This window comes from Hippocampus comes, unplaced genomic scaffold, assembly GCF_001891065.2.
Source record: "Hippocampus comes isolate QL1 unplaced genomic scaffold, H_comes_QL1_v1.1 scaffold174, whole genome shotgun sequence".
NCBI lineage: Eukaryota > Metazoa > Chordata > Actinopteri > Syngnathiformes > Syngnathidae > Hippocampus > Hippocampus comes.
The window spans coordinates 6,141,623-6,154,631 of record NW_017805983.1 but is presented as its reverse complement, the minus strand read 5'-3'; the positions used below and the strand labels follow the sequence as shown (position 1 = coordinate 6,154,631).

The 13,009-nt window shown below is 46.4% G+C and overlaps 2 protein-coding genes across 2 annotated transcripts in view; one reads left to right on the top strand and one right to left on the bottom strand.

Moving 5' to 3' along the window:
* The window catches only part of LOC109528572 (RNA-binding protein 38-like), a 31,672-nt gene extending 23,453 nt beyond the window's left edge, over positions 1–8,219 (top strand). Inside the window, exons 3-4 of the mRNA XM_019891362.1 lie at positions 717–777; positions 7,067–8,219. Of these exons, the coding sequence (XP_019746921.1) occupies positions 717–777; positions 7,067–7,361 (356 nt within the window). The 3' untranslated portion in view covers positions 7,362–8,219. The remainder of the gene's footprint in view (positions 1–716; positions 778–7,066) is intronic.
* Positions 8,220–10,164: 1,945 nt separating this feature from the next.
* LOC109528571 (lens fiber major intrinsic protein-like) lies at positions 10,165–12,637 on the bottom strand. Its single transcript, XM_019891361.1, has 4 exons — positions 11,821–12,637; positions 11,561–11,725; positions 11,418–11,498; positions 10,165–11,345 (listed from the first exon to the last, which is right to left on the bottom strand). The coding sequence occupies exons 1-4, from the start codon at positions 12,178–12,180 to the stop codon at positions 11,160–11,162; spliced, it is 792 nt and encodes a 263-aa protein (XP_019746920.1). The 5' UTR covers positions 12,181–12,637; the 3' UTR covers positions 10,165–11,159.
* Positions 12,638–13,009: the final 372 nt, after the last annotated feature.

Here is a 13,009-nt window from a genome sequence, read left to right as displayed (position 1 = left end):
ATATTTTTTTTTTTTTTTTTTTTTTAAGGGTGGTCTAAATTATTCAGTGCCACCATTCATCCAGTCTTTGTTGTCCGTACGTTTTCCACTTGAGCTAATGCACAGCTTGCGTGCCGCCAGGCATTTTCAGCACGAACCAGCAGAGCATATGCTTCGTGTTTTGCAAACAACGTCCTGCTGCACACCAAACTCTGACAGCGCCCTTTGGAGCTTTCCAGCAAAATTGCAGTTGCGTGTAGGTACGATTGACAAACGGCCAACCATCTTCTTTAATGTGTGTGCTCATCGGCTGGCCAGCGCTGAGACGCATGCAGGCATTCTGTTGATGGGAGATGGCAGCGCTCGGTATTATTTGTGTGTGAGTGGAGCAAGATGGGACTGAATAAGAGCATGTCTGTTGCCTCTTTGTGTGACCTAAAAGAAAGATTTGTGTATAGTGTACATTTGAACAAAAGAGATGGGTACTATCCCGGTGGGGAATAAGGAGCCACAACAGAAGGACAAATGGCTGGAGAAATGTAGGGATGATGAATTTCCCTGTCTTACTCAGTCTCGGCTCATTCCCGATGAACCTTGAAGGCAGTGAGGTCACAGACGTTGCACGTCAAGGGACTGGCAGACTGGCAGCAATATCCTTGTGTACGCGCTAGCCTTTGAGCAAGCAGAGTGAGAGACAGAGAAGGTCCCGGTCTCACCACTGCCTCTAATTTCTGCAGGTCTCGCTGCCGAGGTTCCAGTCCAGCAAGTCCACCCTGCATGGGCTCAAAGGCACTACGGGTAAGGCTGAGATCAATCGGTATTTCTATTTGTGATGGTAACTTTCTCTTCCTCTGGTCTATTAAACACACGGGATGCTGGGTTCTGGATTTCACTCACGGTTGACTTGGGCGACACGGTTGAGTGAGGCAGCAAGCCACTTAGTTAAACTTCTGTGCACACACACACACACACACACACACACACGCACACAAATGGGCACATGAATGCACGTGCATGCACACACCCACACACAGCTGTTGTGATCCAATCTCACTCTTGCACTCAGGGATTTTTTTGATCTCTAAAACACATCTAACACACTCACTCAATTCTAGAGTTTTTTTTTTAATCCATTTGCGATGAGTGTCAGATTTATTATAATAATAATAATTTTTTAAAATCAGACCTGGGCCTCTTTCATCTGTCGATATAAATCGGGCATATATGCGATGCGTCTGCAATATAAATGCTCATCCTTACACATCAGACCGATACGTCATAAAAAGCCCAGTTTGCACCCCATGCGCGCGAGGGAAAGTGCTTTATAGGGAGACGAGTTTATTGAGTAACAGTCTTGACATTAGATTTGAATTTAATTGAATCCCACTTGGAACATAAAGCACAAAATTGACTTTTGTACTGACAGTAGTGATTCAGGCGGTTCATTTATTACACATGGCACCGCATGACGTCATCTTTAGTCCACATCTCCATGTAATGAGGCGATCGAAAAGCATCGCCTCATTTCCTCCAAACATTTCTACCTCCTGCCGCCTCACTCTTGTTGATATGAGATGCTAAAAACACACACTGGATTATATTTACTTCTGTAAAGGCTGCCACGTGATGTCAGGGGGTTTTGTGTGTGTGTGTGTGTGTGTGTGTGTGTGTCAGTCACTCGACATCATGTTTCGTGTACATGTGTTGCATTCACATTCAAAGTGTTTGTAATGTGAACGAATACAAAAAATATTTTTTTTACAATATAAGGGTATAGTGCAGGGGTGTCAAACATATGGCCCGCGGGCCGGAACCGGCCCGCAAGGAGGTTTGATCACGCCCGCAGGATAATTTAAAAGTGACAAAATGCATAAAAGACACGGAATGAATATTTTTAATAAGGTGCAATTTATGGTGTATCCGCTAGGGGGACACACTGTTTTGATCAGAGTAAAAGACAACATTGTTTTGATCAGAGAAGAAGACAACAGCAGCCTCAGTCTGTCACTGAGACAGACCCAACACAGCAGACGCGATCCAGGACATGTAAATACTTTATTCTTTACAGGTGTAGGCAGGGATTACATTTAGATTTTATATGCTAAGGAGTTTCATGAAATGTTTTGTAAATGATCTGTTTATTAAATTTCAACATTTTCCTAATGTTCTTGTGCTTCTTTAGACCAAAACAAAGGAAAGACATTATTTTGGTTATTTATAGCAGAGTATTTTAAAGGTCCGGTCCAGCGGTCCAGTGTACATCTACCGAGGCCGTATGTGGCCCACAATGTGAAATGTGTTTGACACCCCTGGTATAGTGAGTGCGGTACTGTATATGTAGTTTGTATGCTCAACAGTCGAGCCGCAATATGTCTGCAAACAGGCTAGCAGGATGCCGGCTGATGTTTTTGTACTTTGTACTGACCCAATATGATTGCGGTATGTAAATCACTCTTGTATTGGCGCACAGCTCTGTCTCATAGCTCCTCTCACAAGCACAGTGAATTCTAGAATGTTTGACTATCTCGAAGTTGGTTTATCTGTTGCTGTTGCTCTGAGGAAGGTGAGTGAACACCTCACACATGGAGTGAGATTAGGCCCCAGTTATCTTTCCCACCGCAAGTTGGCGCAAAATGCAATCTATCTGTGCGCATGGCTGGACTTTTCTTTCTTTTGGTGTTTTCGTAGACGAGCGCAGTCAGAAATGGGCCACGTCGGTTGAGCGTTCGGGCTCGGTGTCTAGCGGCTTTTAGGCTGAACCATGACTGTGTGACAGAAGTTCAGCGTCCACACCCCAAAGAGAACAGTTATGACTTAGTGAAACTAGAAAGATGAGTCATTGCCAGAGATGCTGCGAGACCAGTGCAAGTGGCGTCTTGCTTTGAAAGCTAAAAACTGATGAGTCCAACGACATGATGATTTGCCTTTGCTTCATGTTGCTCTGGTGTTGACACGATTTACTGGTGTCACAACTTTCTTTCTATGTACCACTGTAAAATCATTTTATTTTCTAACATACATGCCGATTTTTGTGTGATGCCCCGTTTCTCGATGCCAAGCTCTCATCCCGGGCCCCCCCCCCCCAAAAAAAAGTCAATTAAAAACCTCAATTGCTCCAAGTGCTATTAATATTGCAGCCCTCAATTTCTGAAAGAGTGATGAGGGAGCTGACACTGACCCAGATGAATCCATGAATGGGGGAGGATGGATTGATTAAAAGTCTCCCACAGCGAAGAAGGACATTCCCTTCAAAGAGCGAGTCGCACTTTTTCTAAATCTCAGTTGCAGCTTTGACACCTCACACTGAAACAAAGAGGAAAGTATCCGCACACACACACACACCCAAAACGGCAGAACACTCACTCGTACACAAACTGGGGCTGGGTCTTTGTTTTTAGTGTGCAATTTGAAAATTGCACGTGTGTGTCTATGAAGGCGTGGAAGGACGCAGTCTGCGAATTGTCTTTCTCGCATTTGGAAACCACGTGCAGTCGAGTCGCGCTGAAAGCGATATCATGTGCGTGAAATATTTTCTTCGTCCGAGGGGTGCATAACAGAAAATAATTGAGATGCACTGTTTGAAACTGCGTGCGTTGCTACTCCTCGTCCGCCTTTATGATTGCGCTGCTTGTTCTAAGTGTGGCTTATTTGCCGCCACAAAGGTGAGAATGTGTTACTGTTGGAAGAGAGGCTCTGCACCACGCAACTCACAGCTGCTTCATGTGTATTGGGACATTTTCTCAATCTGAAGCCCATCGTCAAAATGCAAATTCATTTGCATGTTGATAGCACGGCAGAGTGTCCAAGTCGAACGCTGCCCCTTCTGTCCCTCCCCCAAGCTCTGAGTGTACGTTTGTCGAAGGAGGAGGATGAGGGGTGTTTGTGTGTCTGCGTCGAGTGTGTTTGCCTCTGCCTGACTCACTCTCCTCACATCCCTCATCTGAACTATTAAAAGCGCGACTGTCTTAAGGCATGAAGGATATATGATGGCTGATCCTTCACCTCTGACTGTCTCCCTCCTCTCCTCCTGCTCATTTCTCACCCGAGGCGTCCCGATGGTCGTTCTCCCCCCCCCCTCGCTCCCGTTTTTAATTCACTTCATCCCACGCCTCTCTTCTATCGTGCTTTTTGACAAGGGGGGTGTGAGTACAGAGGAGGCTGACTGCGAGGGAGTAAACCTACGACGAGCCGAGGCTGAGTGCCGTCTGTGGAGGTTATTCTGCTCTCGTGGGTCTGTTAGCGGACATCCATGCAGCTGTGCCAATTAGCCTGAGCCCTCCACACGCACGCACACACACACACACACACACGATCACAATACAAGTGCACTCTGTTCTTCACATAGTCTTCAAAGCTCAGCTCTGCGTGTGATTTAGACGTCCTTGATCTTGGATGTGCATTAACAAAAAAAAAAATACAAATACTGTATGTATAATGTGCCTTTGACAGCCAGAAACGTCGCCCGGGTCAGGGAGAGGCAAGGCGCAGCGCTCTCTCGTACGATGCGGCTGTCACATTGGATCAGTCGGGCGGCTGCACGGGGCCGCGAGAATGACACTGCACTTCTGCTCCGGGAGAGTCGTTGCACGAGCAAGGAGATGAGTGGCCAGGGGCTTGGGGGAGGCGTCCTTCACTACACTTGTTTGGAATTTCTGTTGACTTTTGTTATGTATCTGCAAGTTGGAACGTTGTACGTGTACTTTCCATTTAGCTTTATGCTTACGTAACTGAAGGTCAGGCGGCGGACGGACAAAGATGATGCCGAAGAAGAAGCACGGGGTACCGTGGGTAAGGTAGGCCCCAGGCAGCACTTTGCTCAGACACGGAGGTGTGCAGTGCAAGTGGCCACACCATCCAGAAGCAGAGCAACCCCAGAGGTCCAATACTCTCTCACGTCTTTCTCGCTCAACACCTCCTGACACCAACAGCAGCCTTTAGCCCAAAATGACCTCAAGGTGCTATTACTGGTGGTGGGACCCAAGTTGGCCATTTCTGCCTGGTGGCGTTTAACTATATTCAACAAGCACAGAAAGGCAACACTACAAACGTATGAGGGCCTTTTCCATTTGAGATAAAAGCAGCATTTGTTGTGTGATGTTTAACATAACATATTAAGCGAAAATAAGATAAAAGAAGCTTCTTGGTCTGCCTGCTGTCATGTCGGCATTCTTTTTAGAATAATAGAACAAGATGGCGGCGCAAGTGGACACAGCGACCCGTCGCTCTTCGGTTCGCAGCGGATTTTGCCATTCTCCTGAGTGGAATAGCCATAGTGCATCTGCAGGACAGCACCAAGCACCGCTATAGGCTAACAACATTGATACATTTGGCGACAGCAACTGCGACTTCAATCGGCCGGATTTCCGCAGATCAGCTGACCTTGCCTTCATCAACAAACTTAAGCCGCTAACCACGATACCACTGTGCCCCTGGATTTGATATTGTATTTCTTATATTCTGTCACTGGCAAAGTATTTTTGAAAAGTGGAAATGTGAACAGTTGGAATGCTGTGGCAGCCAGGATATGTGTGTGTGTGTGTGTGTGCGTGCGTGTGCGTGTGCGTGTGTGTGTGTGTGTGTGTGTGTGTGTGTGTGTGTGTGTGTGTGTGTGTGTGTGTGTGTGATTAAATCATTAACCTGATGCTAACCTTTGCGGTGAAGAATTGAGGAGTGCTTCTGCTTACCGCTAAACACACTCCACCTGGCATCAAGTGTGCAGTTTGGACCACTAGCTTGTATACGCAACACACACACGCACACACACACATTGTTGCAGAGACTTTTCACAGAATAATAAAATTCTGATGATGCTGATGATGCTTCTACTCGGCTTCTTCTGCTGTTACCACATGGACGTAAGTGATTCAATTTAGGTTAAATGGGAAGCCTCAGGCAAGGACACCATTCAGTTCAGGGTTTTTGCTATCAGTAGTGTAGCTTGACATGCTGACAGTGGGAAGAAAAACTCCTTTGTATTAGAAATACATTTCTGACTGTGTGTGTGTGTGTGTGTGTGTGTGTGTGTGTGTGTGTGTTTCCTTTTTATCTCTCAATGAGAAGTAACAGCTTCAGAGAACATACAATGTGACATTTGCAGAACAAGAATGAAGACCTATTGAGCTACTATGCAACTTCATCAACATCACATATCAAATGAATACGTAAAAGCGGCCATATGATTCTATTTTAAGCTTTCCACATGAGTTAACGATAAGAATAGATCGTTTGGCACAATGGCGATCTAATTCCTCATGAAATATGATTTCTTTTGGTGGCTATTTTTGAAACCCGGAAGTAAGAAGCCTGGTTCACCAAAACTCCGCCTCCCTCATGTGGCTACTGGGCCCCTTTCATGACATCATCCTAAAGCTGGCTGCTATGCACACCGTCTATAAAACAGTATTGAACATTGAACAGTTGCGATCACCAGGCAGAGCAGTGCCCCTTTTGGTCAAAGATTTCGTCATCCAAGCCTCCCACTGAACTATGCAAATGACTGATCTGAATATTCAATATGAGGGCGTACTCGGACCGTTTCATTGGTCCAACGTGATATCCATCCATCCATTTTCTCATCTGCTTTATCCTCACAAGGGTCGCGGGGCATGCTGGAGCCTATCCCAGCTGTCTTCGGGCAGTAGGCGGTGGACACTGCAAACTGGTTGCCGGCCAATCGCAGCCATTGTGAAGTGTTCGGTAGTTTCATTGGTCAGATGTGTCGAGGCTATCTGTAAATCTATTGACAGTATGACGCTCGTCTGTAGAAATTTACAGAACAATTGTGTCACATTTTAAGCCACACACGATGAGAAAATATATGCTCAGTTGAACTCTGTGTTGACCCCACACTGAAAGATTTGCGATTGTCGCCAAGAGGTTCATTTTTTTTTTACATTTATTGGCGCCGACTGTTTTTCAAGCAGATCAGGGAGGAAAAATGACTCTTAATTAACACACCCCACACCACAGGGTCATCACTGCTGATAATTTTGAATTTTGTTTTTCCCAATTCACTTGGAAATGGACCTTTTGTCTCTATGTTTGAAATGAACCATCATCCAACCTGTGTCCCTTTCTGTCCCACTAGGTTGGCTCATCCTTACATCTACCCACCTGCGTTCCTGCAGCCCAGCCTGCTACTGCAGTCCAGCATCGTCCATCCATGCTTCGCTCCCTCGGGATTGGAGCACTCCCCCTACAGCCCGTCACCACTGCCCTACCTCAGCTACAGCTTCTCGCCCGGAATGCCAGCGCACGCTCTGGTCACATCCCAGACTCTGCCCACCGCCACCCATTCGCCTCTGGCCATGTTCTCCGCATTGCCCGCCGCACCACAGGTCACCATGCCGAACCTTGTGCACCAGCACCACCGCGCTCAGTGAGCATACATGACCATCAATCAGTTCCTTGTGGCATCATGATCATCAAAAAGGGCTTATGGAAAGCACTCCTGACTTTTTGTATGTCGGTTATAATAGTTCAGAAAAACGTTCTTGCTACAGTTTCTTCATGCAGTCTGAATACTCTCGAAGTCAAAGACTGGAATAAATGGGCCCTGAGGCTGGCCACCAGACCACTGTTTGGAGAACACATAAGTAGGGAGCACAATGAAAATTGTTTGAAATTATGCCGCAGCAGTCTTTATTTATTTTTTTTTTTTAACCTCTTCAAAGTTACCTGTCTGGGCGGCCTCATCAAAATCTCTCTGTCCTCCTACACCCCATTTGAACATTTCATTGTCTTAATCCAAGCTGTGCATCTTGATAGAATTCCCTGCCTTCTCATTTCTTATTCTCAGTAAGGTTGGGCATGCCAACACCGGACAGGGGCGATCTTTGAGATTGTTACAGTTGGAGCAAGAGAGTTGTTGCTCTTAAGTTCCAAAGCCGTCGCTACATGTGTGCATGTTGCAGTTCGATCGTGAAAAAGTTACATTGTGAAAGGAGAGCAGAGCAATGCAATACATGTGAGTGTCAGGTCAGAGCTTATCTGCAGTTCATTGTCCAAATCAGAGTTGTTTCTTTGTTTGTGTGTGTGTGTGTGTGTGTGTGTGTGTGTGTGTTTTTATCTTATTTTTGCAGGCTGTAAAATCAGATTCATGCTTGAGGAAAGCTGGATGGCATCCCTTGTTTATATGGAACCACCTTTGTTCTTAAAAAAAAAAAAGCCATATGTAACTTTTATGAAGAATATGCAAAATAAAAGCAATGTTTACTATTAAGGCGTCAGTGCTGTTTGTTCTTGGTGTAAGTTATTGAGGTCAGTATCAGCGTGAAATGAAGGTTGCATGATGTCGAGCCTGAGGAAGCATACATGAGTCACTGAAGAGATTTCTTTGAGAGAAATGCACTTACAGATTCAAGTGCGTGGAGGTAAAGGTCAGATTCTAAAGCAGGTGGAACAAATGTTGAAAGAAAACACTGAAAGAGGAAAACATCAGGCATACAATCAGCTGCAAGACCATTTTTCAGAAAAAAAATCCAATAACTTTTAAACTTCTGACTCCTACGAATGATGTGGGTTTTTTTCTTTTATTTGAAATGTACAGTTGGTTGGCCATCATCACAATAGATAAATTGCACGTGTACCACACAGAAGTAAAATTTCGGAATCTCCTTTCTGTTGTGGGGTTTGCATGTTCTCCACATGCTTGTGTAGGTTTTCTCCAGGCACTCCACCCATATTTGAAATACAGGCATTTAAGGTTCACCGAAGACTTGAAATTGGCAATTACAGTGTGATCAGTAGTTTGAATGTGCCATGTAATTGACTGGCTACCAGTGGTGGTTCTAGACCAATTTCACCGGGGGAACTGGACTGGGGCCAGGGGTTTTCTCTGAGAGGAACAGTTTCAAATACACACAAAAATGCACGCATACTCACATCTACACAAACAGACTTCCACACACACCCGACATTATTGTCTAAATAGTCTCTCTCTAATTCTTCATTTAGGGAATTTATTAATGGATCTTTTTTTATGCAATGCCAATCTATGTCTTTATAGGATATATCAAGTCAGCATGTGCTACACTCATGGGAATGATGTAAACCTTACCAAGGCATCGCTTAGTATTTACGAAGTGTGGTGGGCCAGGTGGGGGGAGGAGGAGCAAGAGGAGCTGGGGGGGGGGGTGTATTCACAGAGTAAGGGGGCACTGGACTTCCCCCAAGATCCCAGCACTGGAGATATCCTGCCTGTCGCACAAAGTCACTTGGGGGCTCCAGCTATAGGCTATAATGAGGATGGACAATGGCTGGATCTGTAAATTTAACCAAAAAAAAGGGAATTTGTTTTGTTGTCTGCAGTTTATTTGCAATATAATCCTCTACGAGTGTGTGGAATGGCCATCATCCGCCATTTTTATGTCAAACCATTGAAGTGGGAAATGTCCCAATGCGAGGTGATTACGTCAGCATTAATAATGTCACATTTTTTCACAGGAATGTTAATCACACACTCAGTTTTGAAATGAATAAATATTATTATTATATTATTGTGCTCACGTTTAAATATTCTTGATAAAGATGAGAAATAGGGATCCGTGTAAAAAAATAAATAAATAAATAAATAAGTGCAGTTGGTTTGTATCATGATATCACCTGCGTCCAAAGGCAGCCTCTGAAGATGCAATCGTGCAGATTTTGTTACACTAACTCCCAATGAATCTTTGACAGTATTCCATAGTATTGTTAAAGAATCGAGATATTCATGGGCGGCCCGGTGGTCAACTGGTTAGCGCATCCGCCTCCCAGAGCAGAGGTGCAAGGTTTGATTCCAGCTTCGGCCTTCCTGTGTGAAGTTTGCATATTCTTCCCGTGCCAGTGTGGGTCTTCTCTCGGTTCTCCGGTTTCCTCCCACATTCCCAAAACATGTGTACCAGGTTAATAGAAGACTCTAAATTGTCCCTAGGTGTGAGTGTGAGCATGGATGGTTGTTCGTCTGTGTGTGCCCTGCAATTGGCTGGCAACCAGTTCAAGGTGTACCCTGCCTATACTGCCTGAAGACAGCTGGGATAGTTTCCAGCAGCACCCTTGTGAGGAAAAGCGGATCTGAAAATGGATGGATGCATATTCCCTTTTGCCCTCTTCTGGCCAAAGGTACGTAATGCAGCAAACTTATTATTTATTTAAAAGAGGGCGTGGGCAGGAGAGGGTGAAAAAAGATCATATAATATGTGCATATTTATTATAAGTGAAAGTTTATTGAAACACGTTTGTAATCCCAGTTAGGATCAAATAATAACAAAAGACTCAATGTAAAGCTAGCACTGTTGGTCTGTAGTGAACAGAGCCATCCAATTCTTCCAATTCTCAGATTGTACATTTTCTTTCGTGCTGGTTGAACTGTTGAAATGCAAATGGATGTGTGTTTCTGTAAAAATGGAAATCATCACAAATATCACATTGTGAGGAAGCCATGTGTCATGTCTTAAAAAGGGCTTACAAAAATGAATAGTGAGTGGTACAAAATCAGTCGAGCTGCAATGATAATGAGGAAAAAAAAAGAGGTACTGTATCGGCAATCTTCATCTCTCACTCGCTAGCACACACGCACACACACGCGTGGACACGCACACTTGCAAAGACACTCGCATGTACAAGCGGGCGCACGCACACATTCACCCTCACACACATAAATAAAATGTAGTCATCTGTAAAATGTAAAATCATGTTGAAATGTAATCATACATCACCGTCTTGTGTCTGAAGGGCAGAAAACAAAAGAAAGCGGGAGGGGGGAAAAACTACACTGGAGATTATGTGAGAAGCATGTAGGAAACCACGCTCATCTTCAATGGTCTAAATTGGAAAGAAGCACAAACCCAGAGTGTTGCCCACCCACACCCTGCGCCCCTCTGCTGCACCACCACCCGAGCTGTGATCGTTCATCCTACATCCTAGCTCCTACCTCGAGCCTGCCCCCCCTCTCTCCGTCCCTCCCCTCCCAAAATAACAACATCCTCCCAGTTCGCACGCTCCTGTCCATCACAGAAGCCGGCCTGCCATTTACCACAAACACAAAGTCTACTTCTGAAAACGGAGGAAGGAGTTGGAAGGGGAGACCTGACTGTCGTGTTGTTAGTTTTCAGGTCGGTTGATGAGCAGCGGAGGAGGGGCCTTCTCCCCCCATTTCTCAGCCCCAGGTGGATCAACAGGTGCCGGGGGAGGGGTCGGGTTTACAAGGCTTGCGTCTTGAGCTCGATGGGCTCCCCGCGGGTGTCCTGCTGGGTCTCCCTCTCCGGGGGTCGACTGCCCTTCAACGTGGCCAGGCGCTCGGACAGACCCCTCATACGTGGGAACAGAATGAAATCGTACAGGAGGGCACCCATGGCTCCACCGAGGATGGGTCCCACCCAGTAGACCTGCAATAACATGCATGAGCATGAATTAGAACGTGCCAAGCGCCACAGTCAAGGTGGAAGCAGTGATGTTACCCAGTGGTTGACGAAGTTTCTGAACAGGACCGCCGGAGCAAAGGACCTGGCAGGGTTCATGCCGGCACCCGTGTAGTACATCTGAAAGGCAAAGCACCTCGGCTGTCACATTTGCACGAGTTCCCCGTTTCCACGTGTCTCACCCCCATGAGATGTCCGATGGTGATGGAGAAGCCGATCGAGAGGGCGGCGGAACCCAGGCGACCGTTTCTTCTCTCATCGGTCACAGCGAAAATGCACACCACGAGCTGCATGGTAAGGAACACCTCTACAGTGGTGGCCATCCCCAGACTGACGCCAGGTTGCAGCTGCGGACACGAGAATTTTTGATTTTATTTTTCTTCGTAGTCTACCCGCCCTTCAAATGCAATTTGTCTACCGAAACGTCCTTGTGGTATCTTACCGTGTTCAGTGAGAGGTTGCCCCTCATGTTGCCAGGCGTCACCCCGTACAGCACGGCAGCGCCGGCCACGGCACCGAGGCACTGAGCAATAATGTAGAAAAAAGCACGGAAAAGAGACAGCTGGGCCCCAACCAGGTAGGCGAAGGTAACGGCAGGGTTAATATGACCGCCGCTAATGTGGCCAATAGATTGGATGAGGGTGGCAGCTGCCAAGCCAAAGCACAAGGCCACATGTAGAATGTGATGCGGCCCGGTGGTCCAGCGCAGGGCGGCTCCCAGACCGAAAAATACAAAGAACATGGTCCCGAAGAACTCTGCGAAGACTGCCCGCCAAAAACTCATGGACCGGAACTCCCACATGGTCACTCTTTAGCAGAAGAAGACAACTCTTGGGCCGCAATCAAACCAAGGTTCAAACTTTACAGTCCTCTGAAAGTCAGCTCTGAGCAGAATTGAGAAAATCCACCGGTGGAATCTTCACCAAGTTGGGTGACCTCGCTGTGCTCGTTTGCCACCTGCGTCCACCTGTTTCACAGACATAGGTGTCAGTGGAGTGGGAGTGTGGGTCATCAAATCTCAGGTGGGATCAGGAAAAGGTGGGCATCAAACTCGAAAGATGCGTTGAGAGAGACCGACCGGTACTTTGTCCAGTAAACCTTGAGCCTCTCTGACAGAGCAGACGGGGTCAGACAGGGGCTTTATAATACACCCTCCGGGGGGCCCCAAATGACGCCATAATCCCTCCTGTAGGGCCGAGGGAGGGAGGGAGGGGAGAAGCATCCATGGACATCCCAAATCAAACCAATGTAACCTTTCTGCTGCCCACCACCACCTGTACACATCGCGGTCAAAAGAGGCGCGTTGAAAGCAATTGGATTAGATTGAGCGCAAACACTTTACCTGAAGTCGGAAGAGAGGCAAAATGAAAAGTGCTTCTTTCATTCTAAGGTGCAGAAACACAACAAGGAACAACCTGAGTGGAGAGCAGCTGGAGCCCTGAGGTAGAAGGCGTCTTTTGGAGGACGGGGGGCATATGTCATCTGTTGGCATATCATAACTGTGACAATCCCGCGACACAAACGCTGACGGACACTCGCGCACATACACACACACACACACACACACACACACACACACACACACACACACACACACACACACAAACACACACACACACCAACCCACCCAC

Excerpts from the sequence above, each read along its gene's own strand:
- LOC109528571 (XM_019891361.1), bottom strand. The coding sequence starts at position 12,180 with ATGTGGGAGTTCCGGTCCATGAGTTTTTGGCGGGCAGTCTTCGCAGAG. Across the intron at positions 11,726-11,820 it reads GCAACCTCTCACTGAACACG|CTGCAACCTGGCGTCAGTCT; the intron begins GTAAGATACCAC and ends TCGTGTCCGCAG. Across the intron at positions 11,346-11,417 it reads GAAACTTCGTCAACCACTGG|GTCTACTGGGTGGGACCCAT; the intron begins GTAACATCACTG and ends ATGTTATTGCAG.